This window comes from Penicillium brevicompactum (assembly GCF_028827555.1).
Source record: "Penicillium brevicompactum strain IBT 35665 chromosome Unknown utg000001l_segment0_segment0, whole genome shotgun sequence".
NCBI lineage: Eukaryota > Fungi > Ascomycota > Eurotiomycetes > Eurotiales > Aspergillaceae > Penicillium > Penicillium brevicompactum.
Window position 1 is genome coordinate 1,735,385 of NW_026623203.1, and position 20,338 is coordinate 1,755,722.

At 47.6% G+C, this 20,338-nt stretch overlaps 6 protein-coding genes across 6 annotated transcripts; 1 reads left to right on the forward strand and 5 right to left on the reverse strand.

Moving 5' to 3' along the window:
• Window positions 1-1,642: 1,642 nt before the first annotated feature.
• Window positions 1,643-3,334, forward strand: N7506_000432 (MFS transporter; the record flags this gene model as incomplete). Its single annotated transcript, XM_056949728.1, has 1 exon — window positions 1,643-3,334. One exon carries the CDS (start codon window positions 1,643-1,645, stop codon window positions 3,332-3,334), a length of 1,692 nt encoding a protein of 563 aa, XP_056815643.1.
• Window positions 3,335-3,667: 333 nt separating this feature from the next.
• Window positions 3,668-6,686, reverse strand: N7506_000433 (uncharacterized protein; the record flags this gene model as incomplete). The annotated part of the gene is made up of 5 exons (XM_056949729.1): window positions 3,668-5,976; window positions 6,025-6,251; window positions 6,301-6,381; window positions 6,441-6,447; window positions 6,503-6,686. The coding sequence occupies 5 exons, from the start codon at window positions 6,684-6,686 to the stop codon at window positions 3,668-3,670; spliced, it is 2,808 nt and encodes a 935-aa protein (XP_056815644.1).
• Window positions 6,687-7,387: 701 nt separating this feature from the next.
• On the reverse strand, window positions 7,388-8,364 carry N7506_000434 (tyrosine-protein phosphatase; the record flags this gene model as incomplete). Its single annotated transcript, XM_056949730.1, has 2 exons — window positions 7,388-7,740; window positions 7,863-8,364. 2 exons carry the CDS (start codon window positions 8,362-8,364, stop codon window positions 7,388-7,390), a joined length of 855 nt encoding a protein of 284 aa, XP_056815645.1.
• A 478-nt stretch (window positions 8,365-8,842) lies between these two features.
• Window positions 8,843-10,974, reverse strand: N7506_000435 (copper amine oxidase; the record flags this gene model as incomplete). Its single annotated transcript, XM_056949731.1, has 4 exons — window positions 8,843-9,009; window positions 9,091-10,517; window positions 10,569-10,821; window positions 10,872-10,974. The coding sequence occupies 4 exons, from the start codon at window positions 10,972-10,974 to the stop codon at window positions 8,843-8,845; spliced, it is 1,950 nt and encodes a 649-aa protein (XP_056815646.1).
• A 1,382-nt stretch (window positions 10,975-12,356) lies between these two features.
• N7506_000436 (alpha/beta hydrolase) lies at window positions 12,357-13,355 on the reverse strand (the record flags this gene model as incomplete). The annotated part of the gene is made up of 1 exon (XM_056949732.1): window positions 12,357-13,355. The coding sequence occupies one exon, from the start codon at window positions 13,353-13,355 to the stop codon at window positions 12,357-12,359; it is 999 nt and encodes a 332-aa protein (XP_056815647.1).
• Window positions 13,356-14,123: 768 nt separating this feature from the next.
• Window positions 14,124-15,087, reverse strand: N7506_000437 (SDR family NAD(P)-dependent oxidoreductase; the record flags this gene model as incomplete). Its single annotated transcript, XM_056949733.1, has 4 exons — window positions 14,124-14,308; window positions 14,365-14,663; window positions 14,712-14,948; window positions 15,020-15,087. 4 exons carry the CDS (start codon window positions 15,085-15,087, stop codon window positions 14,124-14,126), a joined length of 789 nt encoding a protein of 262 aa, XP_056815648.1.
• Between the last annotated feature and the right edge of the window lie 5,251 nt (window positions 15,088-20,338).

The following is a 20,338-nucleotide window of genomic DNA, read 5'->3' on the forward strand; positions in this document are numbered from 1 at the left end:
TATCTCTCAAATTACATCCGCAATAACCTTCGAATGCAAGCTATCTGAGCACAGACCTCAGTAATTGCAGCAAACGCATGTAGCCCTGGAGGGCAATAGGCAATATGGATGTGATCCCAATTGATGCCCAAGATCATGTAATTTCCTCAAAGCTCTCCTTCCCTCACATGATATCGGTGTAGCCTGATTCGGGCGCCTCACCTGCAATATTCGCATTCAGGGTTCTTTTTTCTCTCTCTGGTGATTTCATACTGTGAGCAAACGAGCTCCCGAGGTCCATTTTGCTCCCATTTGTTCTCTCGACAGTAATGAATATGGACGCCAAATGCTGTCACGTCTAGTGGGCTATTGATCAATTGCGTTGGTTGGAGAATACTTGTCGCGTCCCGAGAAACCGCATCTACTATGCCCATTATGCCAACAATAACTGCTACCAATTTCCAGTCAAGTCGAGATCTCCAGGCTTCTCATTTTGATCTGGCAATGCAGTTGTAAAAGTTTTCGCTAGTTAGCCACCGAGGCTGTGTCTGGTGGGAGATGCTCGAAACTTACCTCTTTCGGGGAATGCTGAAAACAGCCATAGGAAGAGTATACGATTCGCGGATTTGATTCCAAGATATAGTTAGATGTGGTACAAAAATCCCATGTAAGGCAAGATCTAATTTCGCCGATCAAAACGATCAACAAATAATGAATGAAAACGCCTAAGAAGTTGGAGACACCGCACCAATTCCAAGGCTTCGGGTGATATGTGAAAATCTTAGGTTGTGAACAGTCTGTATGACAAGCCCCCACAGTCTAGTCGAGACCAATTATAAGTACCTAGAAGTAAGCCATGCATGGCGCTAGGGCTGAAGGCGCGATATGAGGACATGATTTCCTATTTCGTCCAACTGTGCGCGAAAACTCATCAAAAATCTTGATCCTTGTGTCACTTGCTGATGTCTAGAAGAGTGGCAAACCCTTCTTGCGACGGCCGAGGGTGATCAAGGTAGTATAACACATGTTTACAATTTGACCGGTTCCAAGGTTGTGGTATGTGAATTCAGGTATAGATATCTGAGTTCCAGCCTTGAGCAAACATATTTCGTAACTGGCCCGACAACCTTCAGAAAGGGCTGAGACCGGGAATAACCTGGGATGGTGTCAGGTCACTCGCGAAGCTCAGAACCCGACGATCAAACTAGTATCCCCTAGTATCCGATAAGAACCACGATCAATTCCAGGGGTCCTGGGACTAGGCAGGAAGACTTAAACCCATTGGGATGTACTCGTATGTCGTGCTTCCTGAGAAAAGTCCAGATCTAGATAGTACAACATACAACTGGCGGCCTTAACTCGGTCCGAACAATCGCCGAGATGATACGAGCTGATATCAGACGGGTTGGGCCCGTACATTATTTGACCGATTGCAGTGAAAATAAACATGCACCTAGTGCTTTGTGAAACAGTGCGTCATTTTCCCTATGCCGAGTTCCCGGTGATGGCTTGGTCTATCTCGGAGATGGATCGGCCATGACCGTAGAGCAAGAGTACTCCCATCTCTCTTTAAGTATAAATACAAGGCCATGTTTACACAAACATCATTATCATCCCACATTCAAAAGTCTTCAAACTTGGAATATACTACCAAATACCCACAATGTCCCCACCAATATCAAAAAACCCCCTAGAAAGGCCCGAGCCTACCCATCCCCAACATCCAAGTGTTGAAACGGAGGAAAGCCTGCGCAACCTAGGCATTTCAGAGAGCCACACGCTCGACTATAACTACCCAACCGTCGGGCATGATTCAAATCCAGTTTTTCCCGAAGAATATACCATCGAAACCAACACCGGACTTGTCCCTCAAAAAACCCTTGACCGGGTCCGATCTCATGGCTCGGCTTCATCCACCCAGCTCGGCACACCCGCCAACGAACTGGACGCAGATATTGAAAAGGGAGGAAATGGACCGATAGAGTTTGTCACATTCACAGTCAATGACCCAGAGCATCCTTACAACTGGTCTCGCGCGTACCGATGGTACATCACGATGGTCGCTTCTACTCTAGTCGTCTGCGTCGCATTCGGCTCATCAGTCGTCACCGGAGGACTAGGTCTGATTGAGGACCAATACAAAGTTTCCTTGGAAGTCGCGATCCTGACATGTTCGATCATGGTCTGTGGCTTCGCCGTCGGCCCGCTGCTATGGTCCCCGTTGTCTGAAATCATCGGACGCAGACCCGTCTACATAATCTCATTGTTCCTATACACCGTCTTCAACATCCCTTGCGCCCTCTCACCCAACATCGGTGGTCTTCTCGTTTGCCGATTTCTGTGCGGTGTTTTCTCGAGCTCGGGACTTTCCCTAGCAGGTGGCACAATAGCCGATATCTGGAGCATTGAAGAGCGAGGTATGGCGATCGCTTACTTTGCCGCGGCGCCTTACTGTGGCCCAGTTCTCGGCCCAATTGTTTCTGGCTGGATCAATGTCGGATCTGGTCGTCTGGATCTATTTTTCTGGGTGAACCTTGCTTTCGCCGGCCTAATCATGGTTCTCGTCGGCCTGGTACCGGAGACCTATGCACCTGTCATTCTGAAGCGTCGTGCTGCTCGCTTGCGCAAAGAAACTGGAAACCCTAACATCATCACCGAGATGGAAAGGACAAAGCCTACTTTCCGTGATATCGCACGCACAAGTTTGATTCGGCCCATCACGATGATCATGACGGAACCAGTTCTTGACCTTATGTGCATGTATATTGTGCTCATCTATGCGATGCTTTATGCCTTCTTCTTCGCATACCCGGTCATCTTCGGAGATCTCTACGGATACAATGATGGTCAGATTGGACTGATGTTCATACCTATTCTCATTGGCGCTGCTTTCGCCCTTGTCGCGACTCCGGTCTTTGAGAAACAGTTCCGAAAAATTTGCAGCGCCAGGTCTCCGACCCCTGAAGATCGACTTCTTGCGGCACTCGTCGGAGCGCCTTTCATTACGATCGCATTTTTCATCCTTGGTGCTACTTCTTATAAGCACATCATCTGGGTAGGACCTGCTTCGTCTGGAATTGCGTTTGGTTTCGGCATGGTCCTGTGCTATTATGCTGTGAACAATTACATCATCGACTCTTACCAGAAGTACGCGGCTTCTGCGCTGGCGGCCAAGGTCTTTCTGCGATCCGGCGGTGGTGCTGCATTCCCCTTGTTTACTACACAGATGTATGACCGTCTTGGTTTGCAATGGGCCTCTTGGTTGCTGGCTTTCATTGGTCTCGCCATGGTATTGATCCCATATGTGTTTTGGATGTTTGGCGCCAAGTTGCGGGCCAAGTATAGCCGGGAGTAAAGTGGAGACCCCCGCAAGGGCTGCTACTATGGGGGCTCGGAGTCTCTTAAAAGCCAAAAGAGGTTGGGGTCGGTCAAACCCTTCCAAGGTTCAAGGTTGGAGTGAAGTATTAAAAGTACTCCGTATGATATAGACTAATGTAATCAAAAGTAGTGAGAGCAGATAAGTTAGAGATTAGAGAAGAAAGATTATAATAAATCAAGATTTCCAAACGGTGTTCATTCTGTTCAGCGACATACAGTCGGTTTCTGGTTAATGACGCCTGAATGGTAACCAAGCCAGTCAGCCGTTTTCCCGACGACATGGACTTCACGAAATAACCGGGCAACCGACTTAAGATTTCGTAGTCTGATCCCATAAGCTTCGCACAGTGACACCGTCAACCCACTTGCCGCCAGTCTCATCTTTTTGCACAACAAACTTGAGACTGCGTTTCTCGCCTGGAGCCAGTGTGAAAGAGTTGTCTTCAAAGTAGCCCACCACCCCGGCAGGGTAGTCAATCCAAGTATACAATGAAATGGCGCTCCTAGCTTCGACAGTGAATATGTTATCTTTTGAATCGTGTGATAGGTGTAGCTGGGGATCTTTCAGCTCTAGATCCTTTGGGTAAACTGGCGTAAAGTGGTTCCGATGGGTGAATATAGTCGCAGAATCTTGCTCTTGATTGGGGAGGTAACCCTGGGCTGTCAGATCAATGATCAAAACTGCGTCTCGAATGCTTGGAAGAGAGATCTTTGAGATGTTTGTGTCGTAAATTCTGGTAGTGTTCAGAGCACCGACCGAGAAGCTTCTGCTCTTTGGGGTTCCTGCGTTGTCTAGAATAGGCTTTCCTGAGAGGTCTGACCAAGTAAAGCTCACATTACCCTGTGCGGTTTTCCAAAGGTCTGAGGTGACATAGACTGACAGGTCACCAGTTGACGAGTTCCAGAATGGTGAGACGATAATAGGTTGGTAAATGTCGCGTGCTGTGTAATGAAGCACCTTCCAGCGGCCATCGTACTCAATACCAGCCCATGTTGGCGCCTGCCAGATATCTTCCAGCTGCCAATATAGAGATCCGAGTTGGCGCTCTGGCATTCCGCTGCCACGGCGGTAGAATTGAATTTCGTACTTGTACATGTCGGCTTGGAAAAGCTGCGTCGCATGGCACCATGTGCTAAAATTCGCTAAAGAGTCGTCCTTGTTTGGAATTGGATAGTACCTTTCGACTGCCAAGGTCATCTCGGCCATTCCCATAGATGCATTCTTGTAGTTGTGGGTGTCCGGACCGTTCGAAGGATAGTGATGATTTCGGAGCACGATTGTGCTACTGTTGAAATGAAGATCTTCCTCATCCACTGCCTGCTGCCAGGTTTGAAGACTTGGCATGCTGTGGTAGCCAAACTCATTCGCAAAACGACCGACTGGGTAGCCTTCGAAATTGAATGCCACCCTACTATCATAGTTGTAGTAGTCAGTATCGCCATAGTAATAGCCTTCTTGATCCGTGCCGTTATCATAGCGCTCAACCATTGGGACTGGGGCGGAAAGGTCAACTTTTAAAAATCCGTTGTTTGTGCTGCTTGGCATGTACGAGATTGACCGCGAGTTTTCGTAAACCAGGGGCAGAATGAGAGTAATGAACAAGTGCTCATAGTCCCCAACCAAGAAATCGTAAGCTTCAGGTGCCTTTTCTTTTGCCGTGGGTAGTTCTAAACTTTCAATCTCATTTCCACCCGCCCACAGGGCCAGTGATGGATGGTGGTTGACCCGTCTCACGTTATAAACAACTTCTGCCGCAACATTATCGAGGAACGGTTGGTCTGTGGGGTATAATGCATCACTGAATTGAAACTCGCTCCAAAGCAACACTCCACGCTCGTCAGCAAGATCGTACATGAAGTCCGGAAGGTAAATGCTAGAGGACCAGACTCGGAGCATATTTTGGTTTCCGGCGACAACGGCATCAAACAGTCGCTTCATCTTGGCTTCTGTGACTCGGGGCCAAAAGGCATCGGGTGGAATGATGTTTGAACCCTTGGCATAGAACTCTTGACCATTCACCTCAAAATGCCAGTTGGCTCCCGGCGCAATGCCTTGGGACCTTTGCTCCTCAGTGATGTTGGACTGATTGAGATAAATGGTACGGAAGCCGGTGCGCTTGGTCACGCTCGTGATGTCCTCTTCATTAACCCGAATGGTCACTGTGACGTTGTACAAGATTTGTTTGCCCATCCCTGTGGGCCACCAAAGTCTCGGCGCATCCGCATCAATGACTGTTTGACCTGTGATGGTTTGACCAGTCACAACAGCATTGTCCAGAGTTCCAGATTTGAGAATGCTGCCTGACTCAATATCTTTGATCTCAATTTGCATCGACGACTTCTCGGGCAGTGAACCAACAAAGTCGATACTCGCATTGAAAACCCAAGGTTGGTTCTGGTCAGGAGCAATATGATTGATTTGGCCTTTCCGGTATATGTCAAAACCGGTGTTTGAAATGTACGCACTCGTCTTAGCCTCAGACTGTACCAAGTAGACATTCTGCCAAGGACCAACGGGGGAGAAGGCTGGACCCCAGTCCCATCCAAAATCGGATTGTTCTTTGCGAATATACCAACGGTTCGGAAACTCAAAGGTTCCTTGAATGCCAGCCGGCCATTCTTGAGAGTGTTAGATTAATATCTTTTAAGAGGGGGGTTCCAACTAACTCTGTGATTTGGGATCGGCGGCAATTGCATTTGCAATCTTGGGACAACTTCCGAAGTTGAGTGATACGGTTGGTAATCCATTGCAACCTTTCAACGCATCTGAGATGTCGAAGACGTGTTGTCGGAACTGGTTTTCCGTGGAGGCGATGTGTTGACCGCAAAATTCGATTGTTGTGAACGTGTCAAGTCCGTTGAAGACAAGCCAGGATGTTTTCGAATCACTTGATCTGGAAGGGGTGAGTAAAATGACACAGGAAAGAGATGAGAGGATCGCACAAGCCCTCGATTGGTTTACTTGTGTATGTCCAATTGTTGTTGGCAATCCAACGCAAGTTGAAGTCATTTAAACCATGGTATCTAACCAGCATCAAGTTAGTACTCCATGGGACAAGAGGCAAAGGGCGTTAGCGACTGACGGATCATCTATTTCTGTTAATAAATGTGCAAAACACGTCACCGAGAATGCGCCCTGACTTACCAATAATTCCTGCAGCGAGAAGGTCCAAATGCGCCTGCGAGGGAACACGACCAGGAACGCTGATATTCAACGCGCTACTACTGACTGTCCAGCCATCCCCACTCAGATCGATGACATTTTGCGCAAGGGTTGCTGGTAGCGCGGATGAAAGCACAGTCAGAAAAAGCTGCTTCCAGAGACGCATAGTGTCGCAAAAGTTATAACTTAGGTGTGTCTCTTTGGCTGAGGACACAGCGAAATAAATACCTTCGATCCACCCCCGCTTAGGTAGTTTGTCGAATCGAGATGGCAGACCCACTAAAAGGTGTACCAAATTGAGCTGCTTCACCGGCTAAATACATTAATCATGGCACCACACGGCATGGGTTGTCGATGACAGGGGGTCAAAATCTGGAGCCAGCACCATCACTGTGCGGGGAAAAGCAACGGTAGCAGCGTCGAGTAGCGGACTTGTGTTGATCCCGGGGAGTAAAGTTGCGAGCCTTCAATTCGGGACTCTGGAGCGGAACAAGGCGACGATCTGCGGTGTTGGGAGTGGAGCTATGCGGAGGATGTGAGGGGTTTTGCTCGAGCCACGGCAGCCACAATGCTTGCTTCGTTGGTGGGAAATGATGATTGCATGCAAGGGTTCCAAGGTTGTTTCAAATTGTCTGGACTTCGCATTTAACAGGCTAAATTCTGTAGAATTGGCCCTGGATTCCACTGAATAAATGTTTTGAGCGACCTTGGGACGAAAACCAAATCTTGGAAATAGTGTATTTGAACATCACCTCGTAGCCTCATTTATATGCACTGCAACCCTTGAAGGTTGTGACCTTGGAAACGCCACATATCAGATCTAGTATATACATATGTCTTGTGCACAATATTTCGTCGGCTAATGACCTAGGAGATGAGGTTCTTGCGCATTGTGTCAACATGACTATGCGAAAACCCAAGATTATTGGTCAGATAGCCCTCGATGCCATTTTCATAGGCACCTGCAAAATATTTCAAAAACTCTGCCATCGCGGTCGCACGAACGCCGCATAGCTCGAGCATGCCTAGAGCCTCAGGACTCAACTGGTTGATATCGACTTCGTCGGAATCCATGTTCATAGCAAACGCCTCCATAAGGTTCTCTCTGGCGCTCTCAAGGCCAACACGAGTGAGGATATAATCATTGATGATCTCATCGCCAGGTCGGCCAATCAAGAGAAGTATCAGAGCCGCCAGAACACCTGTGCGATCTTTACCGGCTAGATGTGAATCGATAGTCAGCATTCGATGTCTACTGACTTCAATGGTATAGAAAGTCCACCCTCGCCGAAACATGAAATTGCGGTCCGATGCGCAGGGAAGAAGAGTCAAATGAACTCACCAGAGCAATGGAAGATGAATGGATCATCTGGGCTATCTCTGATGTGGGTAAATACCTCAGCAAAGCACGGTTTCGCGGCCCTGAGGATCCCCGAATACATCTTCACAAACCCTGCAGCTCCTTTGTCTTCTCCTGCAAAATCTCGCAAATTTAAAGTCGCGGGCGAGGAGCCATATGGCATCCATATAGTGTCAACTCCTGGAATCGAAGCTGGAGGCGCCTTCTGTCTTTCACCCTCATTCCGGAGGTCAAAGATAGTAGTTATCCCTAATTCGGTTGCAATGATCGCTTTTCCGGATTCCATAACGTCAGACAGATTTCCCGAACGGTAGACATAGCCCGGTCGCAATTTATTGTCATCATGGCTCAAGTCGCGAAAGTTGGATACGCCTTGTATAGGAATGAATGGCGGCAGAGACGTAATTTTGGACACTAGAGCCTCGGGGATTGGGCTTCTAATGTCGGTATGCAACACATCACGGTACTCTTGGGATTCCAGCATCTTGAACAAAAAGGTATGGTAAGAGAAGAGAGACTGGAAAACAGCAATGTGATATTGGCAGTTCCAACTATGTCATCGTATCCATCAAAATAGTGGGGGCCGAGAGCCGGAGCTTGCAGGCACCATGTCATCATATATGACGATTTTTTCCACCCGGCTGATCTTGAACTTCTCGCTCACAATATCTCAAACAGAGAAAAATCTCATTGTTAAATGTCTAGCTTTCCCCAGCTCGCCCTGGAGGGAGAAACGCAAATCGAATCTGGGCAGTGGACATCAAAACTGTTAGATTATGACCTCATAGTCCATGTGGAGAAAATGATACCGAGGAGCCTTGAAATTCCACACAGAGACACGTTTGTTATAGAGTGTGCGAACTTGATAATTATTTTCTGATCCAGCAGTGACAATCGAAATTCAAGTGACTTCTGATATCATGAGACATCATTTGAGCGAACAAAAATCCCCATGCAGCTTGTTACATCCGTGAGGGCTTGGCGGAACAACAGATCGAGTCGTTCTGATAAAGGGTAGATTTGTTATCGCTCTGGGAAGATCTGGGAACATCATTGGAGGGGTTTAGATTGAAGAAGTTGACGGGCTTCAGCGAAACCATCATTCTTTCTTTGGGCATGACGGGGAAATCTAGATATAGGTCAGATCGCCAGACTTAATTTCATTGGTCCATCCATATGCCTGAGTGCAGAGAATGATAGGAAAACATACCTTCAGTTCGCGTAACATGGGTTGTACCAAAGCTATGCCAGAGAACGACATCCTCATCCTGGACATTTTCGTCCCGCACAGCCCATTTAGCCAAGCCGGTATCCTCCCGACTTTGGTTGGTGAACTCACCCGATGCCCACAACTCATCGTCGCGGTACTTGGTGATCCAAATGGGCTTAGAGCCAAACACACCACGTTGGTAGTTGAAGGTTTCCGGTCCCATCATCAGCATTTGGCTGGGCACAGGATGCAGTTTGTAGCCAACAGGCTTCCCTGCGATGGCGTTAATCTTAGACTCGTTCAAAATTTTGAATACTCGACCCTTAGAAAGGTCGAGGTCATAGCTGCCGGGCTTGTTGATCGGAGTCGTATGGACCTTGAAGGCACATCCCGATGGATTAAGCTTGGGTTCATGCTCCACAGGAACGCAGTCCTCGTAGACAACGGTATTCTTGGGCCCGTCCAAAGATGGATCTACCCGTAGACAGAATAAATGTTGATGGTTAACGGCGAGCACACCAGGGGCCACAACAGTACCCCATGGAACCTGGACGCCTTTGCGAATCGGCATTGTGGAGACAATACCGGTTGCACGGACGTCAATGTGGAGATTGGCTGCCTGGTCAAGAACAAATGCGAGGATGTACTCGTAATTGGCTACTGTTGCAGTGCACTGGATCACGAGTTGGCGGTCTCTCACAACAGACGACTTGCCATTTCTGAAGTTCGTGTGCTTCCATCCAATGCCATCGTCCACTTCGTGCATGCAGACAACGTTCGGCATGACGACAGGCTCACCACCACTTGTCACCCTGATTCCATTGAAGTACGCGATGTGACCGAGACAGTCGCATCCCAGGTTCAAAGAGTTGGAGGTAAGACCAAATCCGGAATCACCAAGGTCAAAGGCCTGCTTTCGGTGGTACGGCGAACGAGGATCGCCGTAGGGAACCGTCATCTCACTCATTGAGACTCGGTAGAAGAGTGAACGTCCATCATATCGAACATCGTGAAGCACAGGTCCCTCGCGCATGTTCCATCCAAGCTGAAAGGACCACTTTTGCCATTCAATGTGACGTCCTTGAACAGCGAATGAAGGTCCTTGGGGCTGAACGACTTGGAGTGGCTTTAGGTCCTTCCGGAAAGCATTAGGTCCAAGCAAGTCGGCGCTGTACTCGACCGCACTGACTGGGTCCCAGGGTTGAGTCTCAGAGTCGAGCTCATCGGTTGCGCCAGTTGGCAAACGTTGTAGGTCAACCAACTCCAGTGTGTTGCCGTCAAATATAGGAGCGAGGGGAAGGGGTATCGAGTAATGGTTTGACTCTGGGTCATCATTGAGGGCCAGATACATGTAGCACTGGAAGAGTCGACGCCGCTCGTGAAGGTTATCGGTACCAAAGCTCCAGGGGTCGTTCTCGATTCTAGCACTGTGGAGAGGATTAGCTCAGAAGAACCGATAGCAAGATAGCTCAACTTACTTTGGAGGGAGCTTCAACTTTGCCACTTCAGCAAGGACTTGGGGGTTGGAGAGGCAGGCCTTGTGAACTAAATCATATTCAACCCAGTCTACTGGCCCTTGAGAGTCAGGTGCGTCATCGGTCCGCTCCACGATTCCTTTGGTTATGTTGACGATTGCAATTGAGAGGACTGGACTTTTCAGGCGATGATAGTAGACTCTGCATTTGCGGTCAGGCGCCAGGCCACCGTGATGAAGGTAGGGAAGAGTCAAGGCTTTGGGAGGTTCAGCAAGATCAACAACCTTGAAGCGAACCTCATTTGACTTGCAACCCAAGCGCCGGAGCAAAAGTTGCGAGGCAGCCTTGATCTCCCCGCGTGCAATGGGTCAAGGGGGTGGGAGGCTGAGGCGGGGGCATGGAGTGACATCTTGACTGTTATGTGCTGATAGTGCGCAGAACAATAGCTCCTAAGACTATACCGCGAGCGTTTCTGGTTCTCAAGATCTGGTTCCAATGAAGATTTATATGCTTCGATTCTGTATAGAGTGATCAGAAATCTGGCTTCCCAATAAAAGATGTCTGGGCTTCTTACTCAAATAGGCAGCACCGCCCGCATTGTCCAAAACTCCGTGTACATGAAGACAGACAAGACCAAATTCTGCTTATGGCGCAACCTTTACTCTGTTGAGTATCGAAGTGCGGTAAAGTACTTGCGAAGTACTTGCAACCTTAAAATATCCTTAAAATATTTCATGACGAGAATGAGGCTGCAAGTTGTTGACATGGAGGTTGGTCTGGAACAGGTGACTTTGACTTGCTTACGGAATCCACCTTCGAAGTCTACGTCTTGATTTCTGCACAACTCTTGGTGCTTTGCATTCAACTTCCTCATGTGACTTCCCGATGGTTCTCACGTGCTACCGACGTTGGAATCTATTAGTCCCATACAGTCACTCTGACTTCCTGCAGACTCACATGGAGCTTGCCCATATCATACACACAAAGCCTAAAGGGGCCCGGAGCAAGCAACGCTGGAAGGAACCGACACATCATCGCTAGGATTATCACAGGGTCTGCCAAGATTGTATCCAACAAAGCTCGATTGAGGGGCTTTGATATAGCCCTGGAGCAGAATCAACGAGGCAGAGTTCAAGTCTGAGCTCTCATTGGATAAAGATAGTGAAGCCGGGTTCCAACAAAAAGAGTTGCCCAGGTGGTTTACCCCGTACGGAATACTCCCCGGGGTCTGCGGGGGAGGACATTTGAGACCCGCAAATTGCCCAAAGGGGTAATACAACCAACTGCGGAGCCACTAATCCTATTCGGTCTGTGACTTAAAACCAGCCCCATCGGGATTGACATTCTGATTGCCCAGATTAACCATAGGAAATGAGATACGAAGAGGTATTCTCCCACGAAACTTTACTCTCTAACTTGATTTAGTTATGCGAATGTTCGATCCGCAACCAAATCCTCATCCATCTGTCAACGCTCGGACATCTTTCGTGATCCACCAGAGATGGAATAATCGAGTCATTGTGACGAGAAAAAGAGCAGAAATCGTATGTATTGTGAGACCTGAGGAAAGAAGGAGAGAGAGAGAGAGAGAGAGAGAGAGAGAGAGAGAGATCTACATCTACATCAGCGGGGACCCTGCAAACCAGGCAAACACCCGCGTCGACACATTGGATTTCAACCACGAAGGCAACAAGTTATTTTATTCTTTGAATCAACAAGGTACGCAGTCCGGGTAGATCTCTCTCATCTGCCATTATTTGCAGGTTTGTAGCTCTCACTTAAGGGCCCACACTAGCAACCTGCGGGGTCTAACTTTGTTTGCAAGAAATCCTTCAGCCATTTGTTTCTGGTTGCAGTCGCCTGGAATGCGAGACTGGTCTCGTAGAACAGATCAAAGCCGTGAGGGCCACCTCCCCAAACATGCAAATGTGCCTGTACCCCGCTCTTCCATAATGTGGTTGCATACGCAATGACTTCATCCCGGAATGGTTCACCAGAACCAGCATCAATGTAGGCCAATGGAAGACGCGACAAGTCTGTAGCACGCGCAGGTGCTACATATGAGCTAACATAATCTGTACCCGCTTGCACACCAAGTACGCAAGACCATGCGTACCGATCCCACGCTGTGTAGAATCCATACCCATTCTCAAATTGACGACATGACATGGTGCTGCAACGATCATCAAGCATGGGACATATGAGCAGCTGCGCACAAAGCTTGGGGCCGCATCTATCTCTCGAAAGCAGAGCTGTTCCTGCCGCCAAACCGGCGCCGGCCGATACTCCCGCAATCATGAAGCGATCGGGGTCAACATTGAATCGCTCGAAATTGGTAGACATCCAAAGTAGCGAGTTGTAACAGTCTTCGACCGCGCATATACCTGGATAATCAGGCGAAAGGCGATAGCTGATGCTAATCACCACAGCATTGAGGTCTTTGACAGTGTCCACCAAGCTTTTGAGGCCAACGTAAACGTTTCCCATCACGCGCCCACCTCCGTGAACAAAAAGTATACCCGGTCGAGATATTCGGAGGCTGGCTGGAAAACGTTTGTAGAGAACGATAGCATCAATGATCCCGTCGGGGGTGGGAATCTGAAGGTTCTCAACTTTAAGAGCGGGATCTTGCACGATGGTTTCGTCTGTAGGCGGCTCTTCAGACCGCAAAGCAAGTAGGTCTTCAAAGCTTGATGGTAAGGGCCGATGCTGCGTATCTTCGAAAGTGATAATTTCAGCGTCGTAAGGTGGTAATGGCAAGGATGCCTGGACCACTGTAGCTGTCCCCATAGCTGATATGGGCATTAGAAACCCGGCGGACAATGGGGAAAAGTTGGGAAAGCGTCTGCTCTAATAGAATAAAGCTCATGCAGTGATCAGTACAAGAAAAATTGACACGTACAAGTGTATAGAGTAGATGTGGGGCTTCGTCTCGAGTTGTGGTCGTCTCTCGAGGTGGTCACGGCAACATCAGCCTTTCTGAGCCCAGAGGCGATTCTGGTTGAGTTGTTTACCCTTTTTGGCTGTAGTTCTCCAAGTGCGGAGCCGTCCCAATTGCTTTTTTTGCTCTCTAATGTGCTGACTGGCCTCTTCACCGACTCATCTCTGGTGGGCTAGGCACGGTCAGCGTAAACATTTCCCTTCCGGTGTTACCACCCGCATCGTATAACCATGATGGCGGGGCATGAGATGTCCTGCAGATTGCTTGGACATTGAGAAATGGCATGTGAGTATGGAAAACGCAAAAGCAAAAGCCCAAAACAACAACAAAAACAACAAAAACAAATAGACAAAGGTAGCAACTAGTGGACATTGAAAGGTTGTAGCGGCAGCTCGGGGGAGAAGTTTGGAAGAGAGTCAGCTGCAGTACTCCGTACATAACCCTGTGTTATCACTTCAACCCTAACTCCTACTTTTGACTTTCCACCCCAAAGCAGTTCATGCTCCGCTGCTATTGATAATGATATAATTCATTTTCATTGTTTCAAATATCAGAAAGACATAAATACTTTGCGGTCTCCAATGCACGACGGGAGCCCGTTGAAGCTACTCTCACACCTAGTTATACAATCCTCCATTGGCAGAAAGAACAGATCCAGTCACCCAGCGAGCCTCCTCTGAGCAAAGGAAAGCAACCAAAGGGGCAATGTCTTCAACCTCCCCCACTCTGGCCGCAGCGGGAGTTGATTCAATAATCGGTTGCATTTCCTTCAGGAACTCTTCGTTGCTTTGCCTCCATTGATCTAGATTACCAAAGTTGTTAATTTTTCCTTTTCATATGCCTTTTAGGACCACCTACCTGTTGCCACGGGCCCAGGGTTGACACAATTGACTGTGACGCCATAGTCCTGACCTAGCTCTTTAGCCCACACACGAGCCAAGGCCTCGTTACTAGCCTTTGTTGCTGAGTATATACTCTGCATTGGAACGCCAAGACGAGCAGCAACGGATGAAACCAGCACGATCCGACCACCCTTTGGTAGATAGGGAAGAACTTGCTGGGTCAGGAAGAATGGTCCTCGCAAGTTGCAATCAACATGTCTGTTGTAAAAGTCAAGCGAGACATCTTTCAAAAACGCATCCTCTCCGAGGGCAGCGCTGAGCATATGTCAGTGACGGTAATAAAGACAACAACGGAGCACCAACTTATGAACTAGAATGTCAATTTTTCCGGTGGTGCTGAACTCTACCGCAGCTTTGACAAGCTTGGGCAAGTCATCCAAGACACTCATGCTTGCCTGGCAAAGAAGAGCTTTTGAACCGTATTCTTCAATCCGAGCGACAACATTGACGGCTGCTTCACGGCTGCGATCCGACACATAGTTGACTACCACGTTGGCCCCTTTCTGTGCTAGCTCCAGGGCGATGCCGGCACCAATTCCCCTAGAAATGCAAAACACGGAATAGGTTAGCATCCATTGAGTTCCTTTTTGTCTATAACAACTGAGTCTTACCTGGACGCACCGGTAACGATAGCAGTTTTGCCTGCAAGGGGACGGTTTGTCGGATGGTTCGGACTCATGGTTTCGGTAGCAGAAAGAAATGCGGATTCAAATTGGAAATTAATTTTGTAGAAATGACCGTTCTCTAGTGACTGGCATGCTAATTATATCGACTGTGAGGGGTACTCTTCATGCAGTTCCCTCCTGCTGGCCCACCTGCCGAATGAGGAAACCCAAGCCACTTTCCGGCATTGTTTGAATAGTTCATCCACAGTGAATCACCCCAAATTTCCCACTAGCATTGCCACTAAAAGTCTCAATGAACATAATACATTCCAGTCACATCCAGACTCTGGGATGACGAAATCAATTGACGCGGGGTAAACAGCGGTTTGGCTGGAAAGCAGGTCTGTGGCGGCTAGGGTTAATCTCAGTATCTCAGGCACCACTCCGGCCTGAGGTATTTAATTATTGTTGTTCGAGAGTTAGCTCGTAGAAAACTAAGATACCCGGATAACTATTGCAGTCATTTTACTTAGTAAAGAAGATGTTTAAAAAGACACCTGGAAAGACAATTCAAAAGATACCCGAAAAAACATTTAGAGATGCCTAAAACCTAGGGGTGTGGCCCCCCGAGAAAGCCCGGAGGTCGGCATGCGCAGTAGCCCGGGAAGACGACACCTAGGGGTACCACCCGTCGCGAAAAACTTCGATCATTCAGGGGCCTTATACTACAATCCACCATTTACGGTGATAAAGACTCCAGAGAAAACACAAAATTAACGTATTAGGAATACTGAAATTTGCGCAAAAACCTCACTTCTGCATTGTTGCTTCCCATAAAGACTTGGATGAGGAGAAATCAGCCAGGAAGCTGAGCGCGCCCGACGATACATTTAAGGGCCAGGCACCGAGTGGGCAACTCCAATGGAAGCAGAGAATTGCCCATATCGATGTTGAGAACAATTTGTTTCTCCAGACCCGGCTCTTCTTCGTCGATTTCTCTTGTGCTCTTTTGCCATTGATCAATGTTTCCGCGGTCAGCGGGTTCGCGGAAGTGAAAGCCTCCTGCCCTATACTAGCAAGCTCCATCGAAAGATGAAGGAACAAGGCCCGGGCGCCCCACGCAAAGCAATTCTCTATCCTTTGTGTGCTGGGTGTCAACGTTTTGGGTAGTACCCGTTTCGAAGCAAGAAATGCATAATTTTCGAGCAGTTGATATGAGGTGATCGTGAGAATTTGAGCGATCCTTATCGCTTTTGGTGACGACTTTCCTCGATTATTTTGGAATGCATGGATACTTTGATCCCAAATCGCAAATAGGCCAAAAAGACGTGTGGTACAGCGTGCCTCACTAAACATGGAAGACAGCGACAGCAAAATGGAGGAATTGGACTCATCAGCAGGTTGAATGTGTGAGGTTTGTGACCGAAATCGGTTTCCAAAATTGAATTTTGTGATTATGAATCTTCTTATCCAATGCCGGAATAGAAGGAGATGGTGAAGGGCATGGAGCAGATATTCAAGACTCGCCAACGCGCAATCCTGCCCTGCAGAGGTCTCGAGAAGTCTGTGGTGATGATCAGATCAAGGCCGGATCGACATAAGTGAGGGTTTTTTGAAGGTCAAAACTTGCCTCCGTAAGCGTTGAAGGATAGTCCTGATTGTATGCCTTCCTGTCAGCTCTTGCTGTGGAAAGATACTTTGATTGAAGGAGGAAGCTTGTGTTTCATCAATATCAGACCCTTCTGTCGAGTCCTTTGACCCTGCCGTATCCATGTTATTTGCTGATCTTTGGTTACCGAGCTTTTCGTCAGCAGTGGAATTATCTGGGCATCAATATCCATGTATACCGATACCTTAAAGAGAGAAATGCTGCTGGTATGTTGAACTGTAGAAGTGCGAAATGACAAAATAGTGTAAAGGATCAATTATTGTGATCAACAAGGCCTTTGCTTCCGACCACAAGATAAACCATTCACGCCCAGGAACGTGATCCACATGCAACATTGTCGGGAGACTTTGCCCAACAACGTAAGGTGGCTTCTGCTCAATCGCTTGATTCCAGGATTGCCACTGGCTGGCTCAAACAACTTGAATTTTGGAGCTTGCGGTGTTTCCGCAATCGGTATATCACCCAACTGCTCCATGGGTACATCTGAGCAACCATTAGTGTTCTGTGGCGTTATTAAGGGCTGAGAGAAACTACAAACCCCCTTGCGGGGTACTTCGCTTACTGGCATGGAGATTGCAGATTGCAAATCTGGGGATTTATCGTAACCGAAACGACACCCCAAGGTCTTGGAAGACCAAATCTAGCCAGAAAAGCAGATCTACACTGTCCAAAGCCTTCTTGGGCCGCGACTAGCGAGATCGGCGCATTCAAGGACAAGAGTCAAACTCAAAGCTTCCAAGGTTAGAATGTTGATATAGTTAAACTCGCAAGTTGCCATTGGAGAACCCGAGATTCTGGTCTATTTAGTCCTGATATGGACGGTACAAGGTTACGTAGTCTGCAAATTTTCTGTAAGTTAGTGGTGAACATGTAAAGATTGAAGTGCGAGCAACGTATCTAATGCGCCCAATGACTTAGAAAATATCAATATATCAAGCACACAACGAAGATATGATAAGAAGCCAGGGCATGGTGCTGAAGTATGACCACCTGCATATCCGCAGATAGCATCCATATAGACGAATGGGCCTGAGCGAAGGCATGGAGTGGAGGGAACTTCAAATGTTTGGGGAACAGCCGGTATCAATATCATGGTGAAAATCTTCGAATTTGGAACTGCCGACGCATGGCAATGTAGCAATGCATAACTATCAAGGTATGCTCTTCGCTCGCCGACCTTTCGAGAAATGTGTGTTCCAAAACCTCTAGCTTCGAGATAAAACCAGTTGAATCTACTTTCCCGAATGAAGAACACTGAGTATCATTCACTGGAAGCGTGGCGACCAAGAATCCCCAGTGAAACGATCCACTATTAAGCATGTCCGAGCTCGCATACTCAGCGCCTTCACGATGTAAATGCGGGGTGATTCGAGTGTACGGTACTTGTACGAATTGTCGGTATTCTTTGTATCATCCTTATCATTGGTCGTTGATAGGTGTATAACAGTCGGGAAGTTGACCAGATTCATCCCATATTCGTGCCACGAAGGGATAGAACTAAGTATAAATAAGTCCACCGAGCCACTGTCAAATTTAGAATCCATCTCAATATTCCTTTCCCGGGGCAACAACAACCCTACCAAATCTCGACGTTCGCGTACCTCGAGTATGACTTCAATACAGTTGTCGGACCAATGTGTAATTTCAGATAAAAAGAAAGGCACTTCTTATCAACCAAGTATCGAAACTGGTGGTTGCGACCCATTATCAAAGGGCGATGAGGACGATGAAATTCTCCGTGCAAATGGCCATGAGGCTGCGATGCCTCGCCAATTTACTTGGATATCTGCACTTGGACTTGCCTTTTCAATTGTCAACTCCTGGATTGGATATCTGGTAAGCTTGATCACAGTCCATTTTCATATTCTGAACTCACAATGTTGAATCAATAGAGCTGCTTTGGGCAGAATCTGAAATACGGAGGTGCTCAAACGTGTATATTCAGCTTGGTGGCTGCCTTTCTGACACAAGGAATTGTCACACTTGGGCTGGCAGAGTTGGCATCGGCATATCCTGTACAGCCCCACATACAACTAACAGAAGCATTCTTTGCTGATAGTCTTCTAGTCAAGCGGTGGTCAGTATCATTTCTGTTTTATACTGAGTCCGCCTGGATCCAGGCGATACGCTGCATACATCGTTGGCTGGATCACGATGATTGCTTGGTGGATAGTCACGTACGTATACATACTGTGGATCTCATTTGACTAGAAGCAACATGCTCACACCAGAACAGCTGCTCGGGAATTTCACTCGCTGCCGTTGTCCTGAATGGAATCGTGAACTTCTGCCATCCACAATATACTGGTACCCAGTGGGAAACATACTTGATCTACCTTGCAGTGACTGTTGTGACCAGTGAGTTTGTGGCAAACGAACTCTATGAATAGACTAGTTTGATCTACTTGCTGACATTTCTCCTAACTTTTTAGTTTTACCCATATTTTACTCCTCAAAAGTATTCGCCGTATCGCAAGCATCTCTATACCTTAGTCTGGCAGTATATTTGATCGTGTTTGTTGTTGCGCTAGTGATGCATCAGCATCGTCAGCCTGCTAGATTTCTGATACAGTCGGGCCTCGGAAACAGTGGATGGTCCGATGGTACTGGCTGGTTGCTGAGTATTAGCAATGCTATGTATGCATATGGGGGTGTCGCTGGTGGTAAGTCTCCCCCAACGATCTTGTGAAAATAGTCTGATATATGTCGATAGTCGTTCATATCTCGGAAGAAATGCCAAAGCCTCGGAGACGAATACCACAAGTCATGGCTTTGACTATGGTTATAGGTCTTCTTACTGCACTATCGCTATTCATCGTTTTGATGCTTTTTGTTGTGGATATAGATGCTGTACGGATGTCACCTTTGCCGAGTCTCGAATTGATCTATCAAGTGTAGGTGTTCAGTTCAAGATCCAAGAGGTATCAATTGCTGATTTTTCTGTTGACAGGACTGGGAATCGTGATGTGACCCTAGGTCTTTTCGTTTTGATACTTCTTATTTACTGCGGTAAGCCAAAATGGTCGAAAGCTCACTCCCCACTCTTCTGATTATAATTAGCGGGATTGCCAGCACAATGGGTGACATCTGGACGAATTGCATGGGCGTTAGCAAGAGATGTGGGTTACCAATACATGAGCCCCAATACTGACTCACTCAAGCTGATATCTCAACGAGCAGCGCGGTGTACCTTTTGGTGAATTCTTCTCCAAAATCCACCCAAAGCTTAAATTCCCAGTCAACGCAACTATTGCCGCCTTTCTATTCACCTGGCTATATGGACTTCTTTACCTTGCATCGACAACAGCGTTCAATTCGATTGTCACTTCTGCGGTCTTGTTCTTGAACATCTCCTACACTATACCTCAAGGTATACTGCTTGCCCACGGTCGGGAACGCCTCCCCGACAGATATTTAAAGCTTGGCTGGCTGGGGTACTTCTGTAACATCTTCTCTGTTTTGTGGATAATTCTTTTAGGTGTCTTGATCTGCATGCCACCAAATCTCCCTGTGTTCGTTGGCTCGATGAACTATACACCGGTCATACTTGTTGGCATTTTTACCATCATCAACCTCATTTGGATTATTTCTGGCAGGAAGAGATTCGAAGGACCGCACATCGATTGGGATGTCATGCTCACCGTTGAAGATTAGGC